This window comes from Podarcis melisellensis, assembly GCF_964234715.1.
Source record: "Podarcis melisellensis genome assembly, chromosome: 13".
Taxonomy (NCBI): Eukaryota; Metazoa; Chordata; class Lepidosauria; order Squamata; family Lacertidae; genus Podarcis; species Podarcis melisellensis.
The window spans coordinates 33,511,932-33,533,551 of NC_138545.1; the positions used below are offsets into that span (position 1 = coordinate 33,511,932).

The window sequence follows — 21,620 nt, forward strand, 5'->3', positions numbered from 1 at the left end:
GTACTACACGCTGCAACATTTTGTTGCAGGACTCACTTATAGGACAATGTTATTTGCAGTAGCCTTTCAGAACTTAAGGCTTAAATATATTCAGACAACTGCCATGTTTTTCAGGGTGATCACCTGATTTGGAAAAAATTGTGAGAATGTGATATTTGGATTGGTACTTGGTACTTTTCAATTATTTTAACTCTCCTGTGTGCTATCAACTGTTTGTAAAGAATAATTTTATATGGCGCGCAGTACATGTGATCCAGGGAGCCCTTTGTGTTTTGCACATGTTTAAACACATGGTTTAACTTTAAACAAATAAATGAAACAACTGGAACGTTATTGTTTAACATTAATGCCATCACAAAAGCTGTACATTTCAATATTGCTGCAAAAAGAGACAGTGTCCCTCAGTCAAATTTGAAAACATTGAAGGTCTTTCAAAAGGAATTTGAAGTAAATAATGTGTTTTGAGTGTCTTTTAAAGTGTATTGATTTGTATAGAGGGGGATTATGGAAGAGACAGGTAAAAGTGAATTAAAAAAAGAAAGATCTGGGAGTGAACTCTGTCTAGAAATTATGCCTAATTCCGTCTGTCTGGAAGCCTGCTTCCTAGTCCCAGGTTTGTGGGAGTCCGCTGCAGGTATTCAACAGTGAGGCTCACGTGCTCAGAGCACAGTATATTTCCCATACTTTGTACTAACATGTTCACAGCTATCAGTGTTAATCGGTAGCAGACAGCCATTCTGGTTTGATGTCACAACGGAACTGGGCAGCCTTGGTGGGCTTTAGCGCATAAGAAAAAGGAAAATGCAACCATATTTTCCTATCACTGCATTTTTAGGCAAAGGGGCGGAGAGAATGAGAAGCTGTGGCTTCTGAATTTCTGCCTGCTAAGCCTCAAGGGCCGATGCTAGAATAAAAGTATTATTAATTGGATTAATTGTGGTTTGGCTTAAATCTTCACCCCATATCCAGCCCTTTCAAGGCTGATCTTGCTCTCCGCTGAAGGGATCTGGTTGATCTTAATTCACCTCTATATGCCACGCGGATGAACACGTCAGTACTAATTTAGCACGCATGCAGAAACCGACACACGATGCTCAGCCTGCGGCTTTCGAGCGCCACCTGCTGGCAAGCCGCTGCCACTGACCCTTTTCTCTCCCGGACTTCCCCTTCTTCCTTATTAGTAAATTCCCGCCAGCCAATCAGGAAGACGGGTGCGTGGCCTTGCTACAGCTCCCTCATTTGGTTTCGCAAAACGGGTGGTCGTTGATTGGCTGCGGCGGGGCAGCCCTAATCCTGCGTCCGTGCCGATTGGCTGCCGGTGGCGCGGAAGGCCGGCGTTACGAAGAGGGGGGGCCGGTAGCTCTTTCACGTCGGACGCAGTAGAGACCATGCAGGTGGGAAAGACCATTTCATAAATGAAGCGGGGGGGAGGGGAGGGGGAGGCGTTGCTAAGCGACCAACGGCTTCGCGTGGTTGCCAGGATCCTCTCGTGCTTCCTTCCCGGGCGAGAGTATCCCCTTGATCCTTCGAAAATTCCCTTTTCCCAGACCCACCCACCAGACCCCGGTGCTTGTCTCCAATATGAAAGGCACAATGTCTTTCACCTGGCAGCCCTTTCTCCTCATCCCAGGCGTGCAAGGAGTCTTGGGTGCAATTTCTTAGCATTTGGGGGAAATAAGAGTGCCTCTGGGTGCGTGCAGACTGCCGGACTCTGCACATGTTTAGAGGCATCCCCTTTTTAAAAACAACTCCAGAGTTGAGCTCTACCTCAAATTATGCCGCTGCCACTGACTTAAAAGACCTCACTAATTTGTAAACTAAGAAAATCTTTAATAAAGATACATTTTTTTTTAAAAAAAAGACCTCACTAATTAGGGAGACACTCCTACCACCACCCCAAAAAGTTCTCAAAAGCTTTCTTAGTTTTGTTCTACTAATCCTATTTATCTTGTACGTTATTCCAATCTGCACCCCAATTTAATTATCCCCTCTACCCCAATATGATAACATTCCCTGTGCATATCGGAGAATGTGATGCTAATGACCCCATACCAAGATGAAGGTCCATGCTGCTTTGTGGAACTGAGTTGTGGATAACTTACACCTGCCAGGAGCTATGCCTCAACGGCTTCCACATGCCAGGAAGATTTTGGACATCACATGGCAGGACAGAGTCTCAAGATGTGTTCTCCCAGTGGACACACATGTCCCATGTGTGTTTAAGGCAGTATTTTCCTAAATGTTAAGAGTTCTCCATGTGAACACACTATGAATGCATCGGGTGTATAAAGTCTGAAGCATCTCTGCTTGTCTGAGAGGAGAGGATCCGATTCAAGCTGCTGGTTTTGACTGGTCATGCCCTAAACTATTAGTACACGATACATCCATTCCTGTGTTCCACTGTCGTCTCTTAGTCTACTAAAAGTAGTTAGGAATTATTGCAGTCTTCCTATGCATAACCATTCCAACCACTGTCTTTTTAAAGTTCTTTCATAACTGGAGCCAGGGTTAAGCAGGTATATGCTTATTTTAGATCAATATAATGTTTTAGTAAGTTAATATATACGGTAATTGCATACTGGTGCTTTTGGACTCTGGTTTTTATATTGTTACCTTCAACCGGGTCTCTAGATGGTGTGTGTGTTTATGTAGAAATTCAGCAAGTCAATAAAGTAGATGACTTCATTGGTCTTTCGTTTTCCTTGGGACTTCTCACTCTCTCTTTGTATTTCAACAGGACTATCAGAACTTGCCAATTGACATACAGACTAGCAAGCTGCTTGGTATGTCTCTTCTCAGTCATATCAAAAAGAAAAGAGGAGGGGAAATGGAGGGCAGCTCTATCTTAAAGTTGCTGGGCTGTCACTTTTTAAAAGGGCGGATATTTATTTTAAAACCCTGCCCGTTAAAGTGAAGTAGATTCCTTGGGATAGGAAGTGGCCCTCTCATGTGTTTAATGTGGCTGCTTCCCTTCTGTAGATTGGCTAGTGGACAGAAGACACTGTAGCCTAAAATGGCAAGGCCAGGTCCGCACCGTCCGAGAGAAGATTGTCTTGGCGATGCAAGACATGCCTGAAAATGAAGAGATCAAGCAGCTTCTCTCTGGTTCCTGTGAGTATTTGTGATAGCTAGCCATGGGGAAAAATTCGGAACATAGGAAAAAACCATATGCTCGGTGAGAGTTTCAGACAGGGAACATTCCAAGCCCTATCTGGATATGTGGTTCTTCTTCATTCAGATTTCTCAGCCCTGAGCACATCAAGTGCCTGGGATTTTCCTGGCCTTTTTAGGGGAACGAAGATGAGACTCGCAAAAGAGTCATCAGAATCTCACAGTCCTCTTCTCTCTCTCTCTCTCTGATTGCAGATATTCACTATTTTCACTGCCAGCAGATTGTGGAAATCCTTAAGCGGACAGAAGCCTCCACGAAAAACATCTTTGGCCGTTATTCTTCTCAGCGTATGAAGGCGAGTGAGCATGGAGGGAAAGAGTTACATCTCTAGCCCCTCTTCCAAGGACCGTTCCTATGGGGTCTATGCAAGCTCTGCAGTGTGGATATCTGTGGAGACGGAGGGCGGGGAAAGAAAGCCTAGACCCAGGGGTAGTGCTACCCTACAGATGTTGGTGGACTACAGTTCCTGTCATCTCTACCATGCTGAACAATACAACACAACACGATGGCCAATAACAATGGCACTAAACACTATTTATAGACTAATACAAATGATCAGAAATTAGAACCAAAGTCTTGAAAACTTCTTCACCAGTAGCGGTAGAGAAATTCAAAAGTTTGGTATATACAACCTGTCACCAAATTGGCTGATGAAGAATTGATCAAGATTGGCTGATGAAGCATTGAATGAAACACATTGATTATCCGGAAACTCTGTTTTGGCAGTTTGGTGACAGATTGTATACATCAAACTTTTGAATTATTCTACTGCGACTGGTGAAGAAGATTTAGAGACTTTGGTTGTAATTTCTGATCATTTGTATTAGTCTATAAATAGTGTTTAGTGCCATTGTTATTGGCCATCGTGTTGTGTTATATTGTTCAGCTTGTCTATATTGCAACACAGGGGTCTGTTTACGGATCTCTACCATGCTGGCTGGGGCTGATGAGAGTTGACGGGTAAAGCGTGCATATAAATGCATGTATTAATGGAAGCAACACACAAAATGCATTGCATTAGGAGAAGCTGCATTGTAAAAATGGGCATATTAGATAAGTCTGCTTACAAAAATGTGCATATTAGAAGAAATTGACACTAAAATGCTGGTGAATTTTCATGGGGACCTCTTTTTTGGGGGGGTGGGAATCACAAACTGATGTGGAAATGTAGAAAACTGAATTTACAATTAAAAAAAGAGAATGGAGAATTAACATATTCCCTAGTTCCTACTCATCCCCCCTCTCTTATCCTGTCTCATTTTCCCAGGACTGGCAAGAAATAATATCGCTGTATGAAAAGGATAACACCTACTTGGGTAAGACAACCTCCATGTGTGGTACAGAGACACACACACACCGTCTGGCCATAGTGTGTGTCCATAGTGTGAGAAATAGCAGTAACTCATTTCTGTGAGCAGTTTTCATTTTGGGTCCTTGTCAGTTTTGTACTTGAACTCTTCATACCACTAAATATCCTCAAAGTAGAACCATAAAATTATAGAGTTGTCCTCTAATCCAACTTCCTGCAATGCAGGAATCTCAGCATGTGGTTTCCTCGTCCAACTTGAAACCATATTGGACCCTGCTTAGCTTTACAAATATGCTAGCAGTTTTATTGCTGCACCACTAAGAGGTGCTACTATTTTAGTCTTCCTGCCAGGAAAGTAGTAAGTACCAGTAGCCACTTCTCTTTATAACAAGTGCGGGGAACCTGCACCTTCCAGGTGTTACTGGACTCCAACTCCCATCAGCCTCAGCCAACATGGCCAATGGTTAGCAATGATGGGAGTTGTAGTCCAGCAACTTCAGAAGGGCTGCAGGTACCCCCTCTTTGACTTCCTGGATCAGACCAAGGATCCGTTTAGCCTAGCACCCTGCCTTCCACAGTGTCGCAGCCAGATGGCCGTAGAAGGCTCACAAGCCAAGTACAATGCGGAGAGTCATTCCTTCTTTGTCACAGCACAGAAATGAAAAAGATTCGGAAGACTTGGAAAACAGCAAACTCGGGCTCTAGTTCTAATAATGACCAGCTGGAATGGAAAGGCAGCACAATGACCACGCAATAGACAATCTTTACAGAATCCCTTCAAACCATAATAAGTACAAAATGAAATCTTTAGTCTCTTTAAATGAAGCAAGGAACCAGATTTTGTACAATGAAAGGCAAGCTGTCTTTCATCGTGCAAAGTCTGGTACCTCGCTTCATTTAAAGATTGTTTGTTGCGTATGTACATGGTCATCATGTTGCAACACGGGGATTTGGAATGGAAATGCATTCAAGGAGAGGAGGAGCCAAAACGTGCTGATCTCTTAGCTCAGTGGCCCTGATTCCCTTCTCTTCCTCCTCCTGCTACAGCCTGCTGTAATGATTGCAGTGAGGTGGCATTTGATGGCAGGAGAAGCCTGACGGAGCTGACATCTCAGCAGAAAGTGGCTCTGCTTCCTCTTCTGAAGCCTGATGTACTGGATAAAGCTTGTCCGTTACAAATGGGGTGCAGGATTTTATAGGGTGCGAGTTAAGCTGCGGTGAGCTACCCTAGATCTGCTAAAATGTACACGTAACACTCAACCTGCGGTGTCTTTTCTTCTTCTGCAGTAGAACTGGCCAGCCTCCTGGTGCGGAATGTCAGCTACGAGATCCCATCGCTCAAGAAGCAGATCAGCAAGTGCCAACAACTGCAGCAGGAATACAGCCGCAAGGAGGAGGAGTGCCAGCTGGCGGCCGCCGAGACGAGGGAGCGCTTCTACAGCTCCTGCAAGCAGTATGGCATTACGGTACAGAGCGCGCCTCTCCCCTCAAGTCTCACCACTCTTAATCGCTTTTGCGATTAATGGCAGAATGCCAGTCCTGGCCAGAGCTATGGAAGTGCCCCTCAAACCTTTTTTGCTGCCTGAACGATAGTCATCAGGAGCAGCCTCAGGAGTCAGCATGGATGAGTACCTTTCTAAGGTGCACAGCTCAACATGTGGACATGTAGCCCCAAGCCATTTCCTGGCTGGCAAATCTGAATTGTTTGTGGTTAAACCCAGCCTGGTTTTGCAGCCAGCGCTGTCCAGGCGTTCTGTCAAAATAACCCGTTCTGTGCCTTGAAGCTTCAAATACTGCATTGAAAATGAACAATACTAAACAAAATCAGTGCAGGTGTGATTGTTCTGTGATACTTTCCTCAATTTGCCTCATTCATTCAGACTCAGTAGTGCCTAAACTATTTTAACTGGAGATGTTAGAAGAGAAATGATGGCAAGAGGGAGGCTGGGCTTACTCTGAAACAGGCCTTAGGCCTGAAACCCATTCTCAGCCCTAGCAGAGAATGGAAGGATGTAAAGAAGGTTATGTTTCTGAGTGCCTTTTTCTCATCGCTTGATGGCCATTGCAAGACCATGCAGATCTAGGTTTAAGCAGAACGACTTCCAGGTTATGGAGCGTTACTTCCAGGAACCTTTGAGTATTTCAACTCCTATCAAGAAGGAATAGAGGGGATTCATAGATAATATATAGGAATATAAATTCTAGCCCTCAAATGCTGAAGCATCAGGTAGACATTGCCTGTTTTCAGATATATTTTGCCAACATAAAGGCTAGGAAATTGCTTTTCAACAATCCAGACCAAGCAGAATTATGCTGTGCACAGAATCTCAAATGATTAACAGCACCGTCTTTCAATTTCTCCCAGCACTGCCTTGCTCAGCCATCTAGCATATATTTTCCTTTCTGCATTGTACTGCTTTATTGGTCTGTTGTTTTGCTTCATATTATTGAGATTTTGGACTTCCACTTTTTAAAGCAAGTTTCTATACTTTTTGGATAAAAATATGGAAATGTGTGGGCAGATTCAGAAGAAAGCTCTGAAACCTTCCGGGGGCTTGGACAGACTTTCTCTTGCGTAACAAAAAGACTTGTAGCACCATAGAGACTAAGAAATGTATTATGGTATAAGCTCTTGTGAACTAGAGCCCACTACATCTAATACAAGCCTTTTGGGCTTGCCAATCAGAATGTTGGTGGTTCGAATCCCTGTAACGGAGTGAGCTCCCATTGTTCTGTCCCAGCTCCTGCCAACCTAGCGGTTCGAAAGCATCCCAGTGCAAGTAGATAAATAGGTTCCAATGTGGCAGGAAGTTAAAGGCGTTTCCATGCGCTCTGGTTTCCGTCACGGTGTCCCATTGCGCCAGAAGCTGTTTATTCATGCTGGCCACATGACCCGGAAAGCTGTCTGTGGACAAACGCCGGCTCCCTCGGCCTGAAAGTGAGATGGGCGCCACACTCCATAATCACCTTTGACTGGACTTAACCATCCAGGGGTCCTTTCCCTTTTTTAAAAATTTACATCTGATGAATGGAGTGTGATCCTCAGTTGTCAGTTATAGATACACATTGGTTTAAAGTGGGGCAGGGAAAAGGGTGAATGCAAAGGTTGGAGTTTAAGTGGCAGTGGGATGCAGAAATATAGACTGTGTCAATTCAGCTAGAGCTTAAAAAGGTAAAGGGACCCCTGACCATTAGGTCCAGTCGTGACCAACTCTGGGGTTGCGGCACTCATCTCGCTTTATTGGCCGAGGGAGCCGGCATACAGCTTCCGGGTCATGTGGCCAGCATGACTAAGCCACTTCTGGCGAACCAGAGCAGCGCATGGAAATGCCGTTTACCTTCCCGCCGGAGCGGTTCCTATTTATCTGCTTGCACTTTGACGTGCTTTCAAACTGCTAGGTTGGCAGGAGCAGGGACTGAACAACGGGAGCTCACCCTGTTGCGGGGATTCAAACCGCCGACCTTCTGATTGGCAAGTCCTAGGCTCTGTGGTTTAACCCACAGCGCCACCCTCATCCCCAATTAGAGCTTAAATGTATGCAAAACGATCCTTCACAGCAGCAGTAATTTGTGAGAACACTATCATATTGAACAGTGTCTGACTGGTCTTATATCTCTGTTTTTTCCAGGGGGACGACGTACGCCAGGAGCTTCTGGCTTTGGTGAAAGACCTTCCATCACAGCTTGATGAGACTGGGGCTGGTGCCAAGGGGCTTTTGGAAGCCATCAACCTATACCAGGCCTGTGTGCAGTTTGTGTGCGACAGGTAGGGGCTAGTAAGCTGAGAAGGTTCTAGAATTCCTTTTTTTGCTTTGCTTTGCTTTGCTGTCCTGTGGGTGTGACAGGTGTGCGGTCCCCAGAATCTTTGGTTTAGAAGGATCTGAGAATGTAGGATTGTGAAGGAGTGCTGCCTGAACCCTTGAATTGCAGCTGCTGGTTGGAGTAGACAGCACTGGGCTCAGTGGACCAGTTGGGGTGATTCACTAGGGCAACATCAAAGCATCCAGGACATGTAACAGGCAGAGGTGGGGGAGAACCTTTCTCCTGGCTGCATTCCCTCAGGTGTCATGGGCCACATGGCTGTGGTGGGTGGGGTCAAAGCCCAAAGTGGGCGGAGCCCAGAGCCAAAGGTGGGTGGGATCTGCAACCTTGCAGGATTCCATAGCAATTGATCTCTGCCACCATCTTCTATGCAGGGCTGCTTTCAGTTTGCAAGCATAGGCAGCCACCGATTTAGGCGTAACCAAATGACTCACGATCGTGCGCACGGCACTGAACCTGGAAGTAGCCCTCAAATGCCACAAAGACATCACAAAAAAGGTTGTGTGTATTTGAAACTGTGGGCAGCATTAAGATAAATCCAACAGTGTAAATAAGTTTTGATGAGTGTAATAACGGAATACTGAATGGTTTCGTTTATATAAAATATGCAGGGATTTATGTTTTGCAAAATGAACTGTGGAAAGAGAAGAAGGGAAGTCATTGATATTTTAAGGTTGCTTGAATGAATCTTCTAAAACGTAAAACAGAAAATATAATAAAAATTATGGAAGAAATAATAATAAAGACGTCACAAACAAGAGGTGGAGCAGGCTTACGAGTGCTCCGCCGATGGACGCAGGGGTCTGGAACATAACCCCCGTGCAAAACGAGGATTACCTGTATTCCCAAGAGTCAAGAGATATTATCTAATTTGCTAACTGCAGCAAGTTGCAGTCACTATAAGGCAGTGTTGAGCCCAGGGACAGACATCTTGACTGGCTGCATTTGCTTGCTGATCTCTTGCCTTCCAGTTCCGCAGAGCAGGTTGTCCCCTTACTGAGGCACGTGCAGGCTCTGGGCAACACCACCGTGTACGAGTGGAGGCGAGGGGTGAAGCCAACCGCAGTGGAGCGGCCAAAGGCTGTGGAAGTGAAGGAAGCCGTCGAGGAGGATGCGGTATGTCCATTTGGGGAAGGGGGTCAAAGTGGGTGCGGTGGGATGTAAACAATTTGTATCCCTCTGCCAGCGGGTAAAGGTAATTAACAGAGGGCTTGTCCAACCCACTGCTTGCTTTGGACAGCAAAAATACAGTGCTAGTGTGCCTAGGTAGGGAGCATTCTGACTACAGAATAGTGTCAGCCTGACCCCACACATTTGGGAGTAAGCATAAAAAGGTAAAGGGACCCCTGACCATTAGGTCCAGTCGTGACCGACTCTGGGGTTGCGGCGCTCATCTCGCTTTATTGGCCGAGGGAGCCGGCGTACAGCTTCCGGGTCATGTGGCCAGCATGACTAAGCCGCTTCTGGCGAACCAGAGTAGCGCACGGAAACGCCGTTTACCTTCCTGCCGGAGCAGTACCTATTTATCTACTTGCACTTTGACGTGGTTTCGAACTGCTAGGTTGGCAGGAGCAGGGACCGAGCAATGGGAGCTCACACCTTCGCGGGGATTCGAACCACCGACCTTCTGATCGGCAAGTCCTAGGCTCTGTGGTTTAACCCACAGCGCCACCCACGTCCCTAGGGGCTAAGCATAAAGGTAAAGGTAAAGGTACCCCTGCCCGTACGGGCCAGTCTTGCCAGACTCTGGGGTTGTGCGCCCATCTCACTTAAGAGGCCAGGGGCCAGCGCTGTCCGGAGACACTTCCGGGTCACGTGGCCAGCGTGACAAAGCTGCATCTGGCGAGCCAGAGCCACACACAGAAACGCCGTTTACCTTCCCGCTGGTAAGTGGTCCCTATTTATCTACTTGCACCTGGAGGTGCTTTCGAACTGCTAGGTTGGCAGGCGCTGGGACCGAGCAGCGGGAGCGCACCCCGCCGCAGGGATTCGAACCGCTGACCTTTCGATCGGCAAGTCCTAGGCACTGAGGCTTTAACCCACAGCGCCACCTGCGTCCTAGGGGCTAAGCATAGGAACGCACAAATTACTTTGTTGGATCAGGCAAAATGCCACCTAGTCAGGATTGTGTTTTCTGTCAGCAGATTGACTGGGGCGACTTTGGAGACGGAGCAGAGTCGGCGCCTGCCCCTGAAGTGGTTGATTATGGGATCTCCGTTGGAGAAGGAAGTGAGGAGATAGACTGGGGTATTTCTCTGGAGTCAGATGCCCAAGTGAGTGTCTACCATATCTGCCTGCCTCTATATGCAGACAGCGCTTGCATGCAGTTTGATTGTACATGTACCGGGCACTGTGGAGACGAGCAGCTACAGTGCTATGATATTGTTATGTGTCACCCCAATCTCTTATCGGTGAGAGGCTTCAGGGGTGCCTGCACTTTACCCAGGGCTCAGTTTCCTTGGAGTGAAGGTCAGTGGAGACTGTGGTGTCTTTAGGATATATGGTTTAATTGACACATTTCTACAACCTGATCGTAGGACAGAGGGGCTCACAGCATTATCACTCCCATTGAACTTAGGTTTCAAAGGTGGGAGTCCCAAAGTCCAGCACAGAGCAGGGCATATATCCATCTCTGCAACTTTCTAGCATCCAGTTCCGACTCATGCACACTATTGTTTTGTATAATTTTGTTAAATTCCATTGTACACAGCTTGTACAATGACAATAAAGGTATTATTATTATTATTATTATTATTATTATTATTATTATTATTATATGGCAACTAGGTGAGGGATGTTGGGGAAGTCTCACCCATTTGTCCTATGGCACAAAGCAACTTCTTTGGATCTGCTAAATTGTGGTACTTAACTAACCAGCTGAAGCCATCTGCTTGACAGAGGAACTGGTTTGGCAATCTTCCTCTTATGCATTCTCCCCTCACAGATACAGGGTCCCCCAAACTGGAAGGGACTCGGGGTATCGTCCAGACTGACCCCTCACAACAATAGTTTATAACCATTACAGTGGAACCTCTACTTACGGACCTAATCAGTTCCAGAAGTCCGTCTGTAAGTCGATCCAGGTCGCTGGTAGAAGCACCGTTGTGTGCAGTGGCATAGCGTGGGGGGTGCAGGGGGGGCTGGCCGCACCAGGCGCAACATCTGGGGGTAGGGTTAGGGGGCGCAAATCCACGGGTTAGGGGTCGCAAATTACTTGCCTTGCCCCGGGTGCTGACAACCCACGCTACGCCACTGGTTGTGTGCAGGTGCATTCGGCAACGGCATGCGTTTGCGCATGTGCAGACAGCGGCAGCCACTTCTGCGCATACACAAACGGCAGAAGCCGCTTCTGTGTGTGCATGAATCACAGCAAACCCGGTATTTACTTCCGGGTTTGCCGTGGTCGCAACTTGGATCGGGACCAAGTAGAGGCGGTCGTAAGTAGAGGTTCTACTGTATAAGTCAATAACATATTTTTAAGACGCTCCTTTGCAAATGTATGGACCAGAAACTTCACACACACACAGACACACACAGACACAGAAACAGAAAGAGAGAGAGAGAGAAAGAGAAGAAGACTGTGGCCTGCCTGTTTGACATACTGTCATATATCGTGATCACAGCTGTCCTGACTTCAGGCATCCATGCAGATACTAGTCACAGAAATATTCCCCTTCTACAGGAGAGCAGCACTGCAGCCATAGACTGGGGAGATGGGAGTGATGACGCAGCTCAGATCGTGGTGTTGGAGGCTGGCAGTGAGGGTAAGCACCTCTAGCGCCCCCTTTCTGGAAGGAGGTGAATATGCACACACACTAAAAAGGGCTGGGGTGAAATTTGTCAGGAAACAAGGCTAAAAGTCTGATAATGAGCTGCTTGAGGCAACTGGAAAAGCGGACTCCATCTCGGGACTCCTGCAGGACGTGGCAAGTAAAACTTGTTGATTTGTAAAAAGAGAGTTTCTGGGGATCAGGTCTGTCGGGAAGCCACACCTCTTGGTACAGAGTCCTTGCTCGTTGACCCACTGATTCTCCTCTAGAAATACCGTCTAGTCCTGGCTTCCTCAAACTTGGCTCTCCAGATGTTTTTGGCCTACAACTCCCATGATCCCTAGCTAGCAGCACCAGTGGTCAGGGATGATGGGAATTGTAGTCTCAAAACATCTGGAGGGCCGAGGTTGTGGAAGCCTGATCTAGTCCATATTAAGTGCTTCTACCTCCACCTCCAAACTGCTCTCTAAAGTGGAAGCAAGTGTGAGCAAGGGGGAAAACAGCAAAACATGAGGGCAGCTGTGGGAGGGGTTAAGTTTCTCTCCCTTCAGCAGTTCCTCCTTGGCAAATAAACAGGTTGTTTTGTCCTGAGTCAGAGGGAGTGGGGGAAAAGGGGAACAAAGCATACACAAGAGGGCGCTGTTGGATATGTGTTTTCTGCTCCTGCAATGGGATTCTTGCACACAAGCCAGCCTGTGTTCACCCCAATATACTCTTCCCTCATTGTATTTGTTTGATTTCTTTTTTTCCAGTTGTCCTTTGTTGTCTTAGTAGTTCCCCTCCCTGTGCATTAGCGGTCCTGACACCTACCAGTTGGTACCAGTTATACTCTCAGGCAGGCCATTGTCCTAGCTCCAAATAGTGGACTGTAGCAGCATCCCTGTTTGCAACTAGGTTTTCTTTTGCAAGCATATTGAAGCTGACCATCTAAAGAGAATGGCAGATGAAATTATTTGAATATGTGGAATTGGCGAAGATGGCAGCGGAAATTAGGAATCAGCCAAACCAAAAGTTTAACAAGGAATGGGATGTTTGCAGAACGTATTTGAAAGGACATTGTTCCCACCTGAAATCTTTAACATGCTTCGATTAACTATCGCAATATAATAGCTTATGTTAGAAATATACAATTAAAAAAATAGTTCATGCTAAGTCAAACATTATATAATAGGCAGTTACTAAGGAATCAGAGGACCCATGCTGAGGTTGATGGAAGTCACAACATAAAGAAGAAAGTGATCTTATGTTTATGTAACAAAAATTTTTTTATTGGATGTTTGTTTATTTTTTCTTTTTGTTTGTTTTGTATAGTGTTGTTTGGATGTTATAAATAAAACTAATAAAGAGTAATTGGAAAAAAGAAAAAGTTGACATTTTAAAACGAGAAAACTGAAAGGATTGGAGGCTGCTGGAGGCTGGATTCTGGATTCTGATTTATATTATTCTGATTCTGTTTTATATGAGGCAATTCCTCATAGCAAGGGAGGAAGAATCTGTGCAGAGGCCCACTTGCAAGTGCATCTGTTGTATAGTCTGCCTCTTGAAATGGCAGCCTGGCTTGGCTTGGGATTTGGCACTCCTGCCTGCCGTTGTAGGTGGGGAAATCAAAGGCAAGATTGGCGAGTCAGTTCACCTTCTGAGTTGGTGCAGCAATGACGAAGGGCTTTGCCAGGAAGTTAATACTTTTCAAATAAGGCACAGACTTTCTCAGGACAAAGTCTGGAAGTTGAGTCTGAGTTAATGGCACTATCCAGGATCAGGTAAAGACCGCAGCAGCTCTTTCTAGTAGGTCCTGGGACATGCAGGGGTGGGGAACAAGGGAGATAGCTGACAAAAGTCTCCACATCCCATGCTTCCAGGCCCAGAATTTTCAGATGCACCCCTGACTTGTGGAACATGGGTGTGAGGATGGTTCATGGCAGTTGTTGCAAGTAAGAACTGAAAGCAACTCGCTGGTGTGCTGCCTTGCCCTGATACGTGGATAAATCCTTGCTGCTGTATAAAATGCTGCCCCGTTGTTACTTAAGAATTGGACCCTTAGGAGAGCATCTTCCCTATGACAACCTGGGATTGCCTGTTACAAAAGAACAAACAAAATCAAAGTTCTGCATTTTAAACCTAGTTCTTGTGCCAAGGAAAGCTAGATTCTGCAACCTATACAAATGGTGCAGAATTAAGCATATTTGCATGTATTATTTGCTTAATCTTGCATCATTTCCTCTTGGTTTTTTCCCCTAGCTGTTGAGAGTGGAAAGAACTCTGTGGTCTACTGAAGTCTAGCTCAACTTACTGGTCTTGTGGTTTCTGAGATATACCAAGCATTTTGCAAAATTTCCAGTTGGGTTTTGTAGCTATAAGGGCTGGCTGGCTGGTTGTGTTTTTGTTTTGAGATGAAGGCTGCAATTCTCAGGATGGAGGATTCTGCGTCCAGCACCAAGTCCCCTCCTTGTGCAGCATTTCCCATTTGCAAATCCTGCTGACGGTGTGGAACAGTATTAAATTGTAACATCATCTGATTTTTAGCCTTGTTTCCCAACAAGTTTGGCCCCGACTTTCAGAATGGGGTCTTTCCATTCTATTTCTATAGGGTGGGAATAGAAAAGTAAAGGAGAAGCTGAATTGTTACTTTAAAACCAGGTATTCATTTGTAAATGAAGTCTATGAAATTTATTTATAAATGAAATCTACTTTTCTTCCCCCTCTGTTCTCTGCATCCAGCCCCAGAGGGAATTGCACGAGGACCTGATGCTCTCACCATCCTGGAGACCCCAGAGACCAGGAATCAGTTCATTGATGAGCTCATGGAGGTAACAAGAGCTTATGCAGTGCTAAGTTCAAACCAGGGAGACTCTGTCACTTTAGATGTTGTTTGACTCCAACTTCCAGAGGTGCTGAACCCCAGTGCTGAGCCAAAGGCCTGTCAGCTGGGAGATGCCCCCTAAGCCGGGATGCCAAGCGACAGATTCCTCTGAAGAAGTGGCCCTCTTTACACCAGGGACCTTGCTGTCTCCGGCACAGGCAATGCACGGCAGGACTGGCTGAGAGAGGATGCAGAGCTAGGTTGCAGGCCATGGGACTCCCCCTTTAAGGCTCTCCATTCCGCAGGAAAGATGAAAAGCTTAGGAAGGATAGTTTGGCCAAGTACGGTAATTCGCCTGTGTGGAGTTATCCATGGTCCTGAAATTTAAGCCTGTCTCTATCTGCCAAGTGACTCTCAGGCATCAGTTGTGCCCCATGTTCAGGGCAGGACAGCTGCATCCGATCTCATGTGATTTTGAATACAGTCGTACTTTGGAAGCCGAATGCCTTGCGAGTCAAAACGTTTTGGCTCCCGAGCGCCACAAACCCGGAAGTGAGTGTTTCGGTTTGTGAATGTTCTTTGGAAGCCGAACATCCGACCACAGCTTCCGCGGCTTACGATTGTGTGCAGAAAGCTCCTGCAGCCAATCGGAAGCCACACCTTAGTTATCGAACATTTGGGAAGTCGGACAGACTTCCTGGAAGGATTCCATTTGGCTTCCAAGGTACGACTGTGCATCTCAGTCCTCTGGCACATCACTTCTAAGACTTGTCTGGCACGGTGGGAGCAGGGTAGAGATAACAAGACCCAAGAAACACAAGTGGTTAATTTCTAAAATGAGATGTCCTGGAGCTCAAGCTTGGGTGGTGCCATCTGAGCTGGAAACTGGGAAATGAATGGGAGCTAGCTGGCCTTCAAAGACAAAGGTAGTTTTCTGCACATAGGATCATAGAATTTTAGATATGGAAGAGACCCCAAGGGTCATCTAGTCCAACCCCCTGGAATACAGGAACCTCAGTTAAAGCATCCATGACAGGAAGCCATCCAATCTCTGCTTAAAAATCTCCAGTGAGGAGGAGCCCACCACCTTCTGAGGGAGTTTGTTCCACTGTCTTATTTCCTGATGTTTCTTCCTGATGTTTAGTCGGAATCTCCTTTCTTGTAACTTGAATCCATTGGTCATGTAGATGTACAAAGGTGTTCTTCTTTATTGCTATACATATTCCAGAATTGAGCATTGGCACTGTAAAGAGAGCCTTGATACCTAGTAGGATTTGGTTCAGATGAATCCCTGAGAAAGAACTGTCGGCCGTTGTGACCCCCCCACACTGCCTTCGTCTTTGTTTTGAAATTGAAGGCTTTTTGGCAGGCAAGTGTTTGTGCCCTGCTTTCTCACTGCCCTATGTCTCCTCCTGTCCCTCCCTCACCCACCAAAAGCTGGAGATATTCCTTTCCCAGCGCATTGCTGAGACAAGCGAAGAGGCGGACATCCTAGCTGTGAGCCAGTTCCAACTAGCGCCAGCCATTCTGCAAGACCAGACCAAAGAGAAGTTGGAGGCCATGGTTGCAGTCATCCACAACCTTCTTGGCCGGTTGACCAGCTTGAGAATGCAGCATCTTTTCATGATCCTTGCCTCCCCGAGGTTGGTGAACTTCTTCTTCCTACATAACTCCTTCCCTTGGGTCAGACCTTCCCTTTCGTAGCACACACAAGAAACCCTTTCTTACCCTTGACGGGCTGTAAAGCAGACAGATTTCTTTTTGTCTCCGGTCCTGACCGTAACTGTGCCAGTTATTTGTATAACGTCATTCTTGTTTATAAGACCCAATAAATAAAAAATTAAAAAAGGAAAAACCAGTTCAGGGCCCAAGATGAATCCCCCTTGGGTTGAAATGGAGGCGCGACAAGGAAAAGATAGGTTGGAAGACATGGAACGGGGATTTCAGTGGTATGGGGCTTGCCTTAGGGAAAGCACAATTTTGTAGTGCGGTTGAAAGTTGGAATTGGAGATTGTTGGGGAAAACCATTCAGGGCTCTGGTGTTTTATTACTGGAGTTTCTGTGACCTGCATGGTCTCATGGGTCTTTTTAAAAGTCCTTCATGGGGAAGGTTTCATTGTACGTTTTTGGTGGGAGAGGGGAGGTTTCATTGTTTTGATTTGGTGCATATAAAATGCATAACAGCCTGTCTTGATCCACTCCTATCTGTGTGCATTTGCTGTGTGCCGCACCTTAGACAACAGAAGACGCTATATTTGTGTGAGAATCTTTGCAGTGCGGCACACCCTCTTCCCTTTGAATCGGCTTCTTACACTCCTGCTCATCTGCTAAAGCACAGTCTGGAGGCAGTACTTTGCCGAGACTCCTTTTTAAAGAGGAAAACATGCTAGAAGGGAAATAAGTTCCATTCGGTCAAGTGGGGCTCAGTGTTCATGTAAACGTACTTGCTTGGTGTTGGAGGTTGAGCCAGATGTTCTTTTCAGTCCGATGCCAATCCTGTGATACCAGAATCTCTGAGTAGGATCAACATGTGCAACATGTACAACATGTCCTAATTGCTAAAAACTGGAAAAAAGAAACTGTGCCAACAAAAAAGGAATGGCAAGATAAACTGTTAAGAGTATATTGAACTGGCTAGATTAACAGAGGCAATTAGAGATCACACTGGACAAGAGTTTCAAAAAGCATGGGGGAAATGCAGCGAATACTTCACAAAACAGTGCCCAAAAATACATACCTGGACTTGTTTCGATTAATGTCTGCAGGGGACTTTGTGGATACTTAAGTTATAATTAGAAAAATCTTAATAATAACGCATAAAGGAAACAGTTTATAAGAAGTAAAAAAGGTGGCCAGATACATGATAAAGGAAGTCTTTTATTTGGTTGTTTGTATGGTTGTATGTTATGATCATTGCATGTTATGTTCACGTTTAATGAGGGTGGATTTCTGTATTGGGGGAGGTGGGAGGGTTTATGTTTTGTTGTAAATAAAATTCCAATGAAAAACAAAACAAAAACATGTGCAGTGCTTGAGGAGTGCAGTGGACAAGAGTTTGCTTGAAGGCTTTTCATGGGATTCTCTTGGGCTTCAGATATGTGGACCGCGTGACCGAGCTCCTCCGTCAGAAGTTGAAGCAGGCGGACCTCCTCCTCCTGAAGAAGGATCTGATGGTTCAGAAGCGGCAGGAGGCACTGGAAGAGCAGGCCAGCCTGGAGCCAAAACTTGACATTCTTGTGGAGAAAACCAGAGAGTTGCAGAAGCTGGTGAGTGCAATGGAGGGCACAAAGAGCGGGGGGGGGGGGGCGGTTCCCACCTCCAAGTCCAGCTGCGCTAAGTTCTGTAGGCCACTTCCATTTCAGAGGCACCAGAACACACGGTGCCTCCTGACCGAGTGCGATCCAATGCTGTTGTAAATTGCCTTGGATCAAACCCACAGTGGATTGCATGTGGAGGGTGGGGTAAATATGAGCAAATATCACCCGGAGTTTGCAGGGAAGAACTGCAGGTAGGATTTTGCGTGGTCTGGGAGTTGGGCTTAAGTGGTCTACAAGGCTCTTCTCCATCCATGCCATTCTCCATGTATGTAACCTGCCGGGTTCATTTCTTTTTCTTAGGAAAACATGGTTTCAGTTTGAATCAAAAGACGGGGGGTGGAGGGAGCAAGGCTTCTGCTGGTTTTTAAATATATAGATATATATATATAAGTATTATTATTTTATTGAAGTTCACAATAAATCTGCAATAACCAATAGGTTTACAATGCTGTAAGAAAATAACCAACTTAAACAAAGTACACTAAACGGATATCAACATACAACTGTACATTTCCATTGTATTTACTATACTGTTAGATCTGAGAAAAAATACAAATTTCTCCATAAATTTATTTGGTTGATTTGCTCATATTCTCCTATAATGGGTTGGTATTATTATTATTATTATTATCATCATCATCATCATTATTACTACCACTACTATTATATTTAAATTTGTATACTGCCCTATACTCGCAGGTCTCAGGGTGGTTCATTTGCACCAAAGTCTAAATCTTTTCATGCTCCCCCCCCCCCGCCCCCAGTTCTTGGCTACTATTATTTTTGCTCCACAAATCAAACTGGTTACCGCCTCTTGATCACTGTGATAACATCTTTTAAGCTCTCATGCTGTTTTTTAAATCTGAAAATGTATTTACTTATTTATTTTGCACAAATTATCCCTTCGGGACTCAGCTATAGTACAACCAAAGCTGGGAGCCACGTTCAGCTGAAGGACAACCCACTTAACGGCTTGCTTTTAAAGACTTGCGGTTCCTGAACATTCACCCGGCAACAAGCATGTGGTCTAATGTGGGAAATGGACCACTATAGATGTAAATCAGTAACTCCCAGCCTGGGTACCTGCGTACCCTCTATAGATCAAAGCAGGAAGGTTTGGTGGGTTTGAAGATCTGTGCAAACTACAACTTCACTTTTCTCAGGTGTGAAGGTGCCCAAGGAATAGCTTCCACGTTCCCTCTAGGGCTGTGTGCAACTGCAGTACTGGCATGGAATTACAGCATTCAATGCACAGTTCTTAAAAATCTCTCTCGCTCTTTCTTTTTTGATAAAAAAATGAGTTTCTAGAACTTGCGGCTACGCTATAAACTTGAAACTAATAAGGGTGATATCTGGGGTTATACCAGAAGCTGAGGAGAAGTAGTAGTTTGGATTTGATATCCCACTTTATCACTACCCCGAGGAGTCTCAAAGCAGCTAACAATCTCTTTTTCCCTTCCTCCCCCACAACAAACACTCTGTGAGGTGAGTGGGGCTGAGAGACTTCAGAGAAGTGTGACTAGCCCAAGGTTACCCAGCAGCTGCATGTGGAGGAGCAGGGAAGCGAACCCAGTTCACCAGATTACGAGTCTACCGCTCTTAACTACTACACCACACTGATTCCCACCCCCACCTCCCACCACCAGCAATTTATTAATATTTTCCAATAACGGGACAGTCACACAAAAGCTGTGTTTCCTTTTGGTATAATTTTCTGCAGTTTGGCTTCGGGGGCCCCACTGACAATGGGTATTCTGTCTTTCAGATTGAAGCAGACATCTCTAAACGGTACAACGAGCGACCTGTGAACCTGATGGGTGCCCTCGTCTGACTCCTTCTCCCCACACGCAAAATACACCTTGGACGTCCCTTGTGTGGTTGCAGCAGATGGCGTCAACCACACACCCACAACCAAAGGGAAGGGAGGCCAGTTGGTCTTCAGATTCTGGGAGCAAGGGGCGGCTGGTTGGGACGGCTTCCTGGACTTGTCCCGCATAGAGCTTTTCATGCTTATTATCAGATCCCTGATGGATAAATAAAGCTGCTGTCTCCGTTCCAATTCCGGTGGTAATTCTGGTGGCCAAGGAAGGTACAAGATTCCCCAGAGACACACCCCATCTTAAACCTTTCCGTACACCCCAAGGAAACCAACTGTACCCACTAATCTGGTAACAGTAACCCCGGGCATGGCACTGCGGTCATGGATCTTTGCTTGGCCTTGGGATAGACACTGCAGCTGTAGGAGAAACCTCAGCACTGGCGAGTTGCACACACTGTCCCTCAAACAGCACTGCTGGGATGCAAGCCCCTTTCACAGGATTCATCAAACTGTAGAGGGACTACGAGTGTCATCTATTCCAACTTCCTGCAATGCAGGAATCTTTCGCTCGAACCCACAACCCTGAGATTAAGAATCTCATGATCTACTGACAAAAGCTGAGGAACCTTTTTTTTCACTTTGAGGGCCTCATTCCTTTCTGGGCAACGTTTCAGGGGCCACATGACAGTGGTGAGGCAGTGCATCAGCAAGAGTAGGTGGAGCAGGGGATGTAAGTTTTGTGGAAATGTTCAGGGTGGCAGGAGAGGATATATGGTTTATTAATATCCTTCCTAACTTGCGCTAGCAAGGTCCTTTACTTACCAGAGTTTACATTCTCCTTCTCACGCACAGCAGATAACTGGTTGCAGGCTCGTGTGAGCCTCTCACTATTATACAATTCAATCTGTCTCAGACTGAATTGTATGTTCCTGGTAAGTTCCCTTGAATCCCCCTTAAAAAGAATAAAGACGCCACAAAATTACTTAAAGATGATAAAAGAAGTTTACTCACATCAGTTCACAGTTGGATTCCTCAAGGCAGACTTAGTTACAAATATGTACATGTGGATCTACCCCATATGGGGGAATTAATCCCAATGCTCCTGCTAGCTGAGAGCTAGCAGAGCAGTCCTAGCTAAAACCTGGTCAAACGAAGAAGGAAGTGGAAAAAAGAGAGGTGTGCTGCGTGACTCGTTCTTTTGTTACCTGGACAGGTAAGGTCGTGCCCATCTTCTATTACATGCAAAAGGAAGGATGATTCAGCCAGGAGGAATAGGAAGTTTCGACTGGCTAGACCAAACATTTTCCCGCATGTCTTCTCTAGCAGTACAAGGAATGTTGTACTTGACTGCCTCTCATGGATCACATCCCACAAGTTTTACCTGCGCATGGCAGGCCAGTTCCCCACTTGCATAGGCCTCTCTACCCTCCGTCCAGCAAAGCAAGAGGCACGACCAAAGTTAGAGGGAAGATTCTAGCCAGGCAAAAACACTCGAGGAGGATTCAGAGTAGGTCCAGTAGGGGGTGTGGCCTGGAGTGAGTCCTGAGGGCCAGCCAGAGAGGCTTGGAGGGCCGTGTTTTCCCCCAGGGTCTGCTTTATTAGGATACTTCT

The 21,620-nt window shown here is 45.9% G+C and overlaps 1 protein-coding gene across 3 annotated transcripts; it reads left to right on the forward strand.

The window, feature by feature from the left end:
• Positions 1–1,264: 1,264 nt before the first annotated feature.
• On the forward strand, positions 1,265–20,249 carry CDK5RAP3 (CDK5 regulatory subunit associated protein 3). 3 transcript variants are annotated; one of them, XM_081885633.1, is made up of 14 exons: positions 1,265–1,394; positions 2,738–2,783; positions 2,980–3,111; positions 3,367–3,467; positions 4,440–4,488; positions 5,769–5,947; positions 8,111–8,247; positions 9,275–9,419; positions 10,445–10,576; positions 11,986–12,067; positions 14,792–14,880; positions 16,311–16,516; positions 17,968–18,139; positions 19,956–20,249. In XM_081885633.1, the coding sequence occupies exons 1-14, from the start codon at positions 1,389–1,391 to the stop codon at positions 20,019–20,021; spliced, it is 1,542 nt and encodes a 513-aa protein (XP_081741759.1). In that variant the 5' UTR covers positions 1,265–1,388; the 3' UTR covers positions 20,022–20,249. The 3 variants fall into 3 exon arrangements, with proteins under 3 accessions (XP_081741759.1, XP_081741757.1, XP_081741758.1); XM_081885631.1 differs by having other exon boundaries at positions 1,282–1,394; positions 10,448–10,576; XM_081885632.1 differs by lacking the exon at positions 1,265–1,394 and adding an exon at positions 1,442–1,588.
• Positions 20,250–21,620: the final 1,371 nt, after the last annotated feature.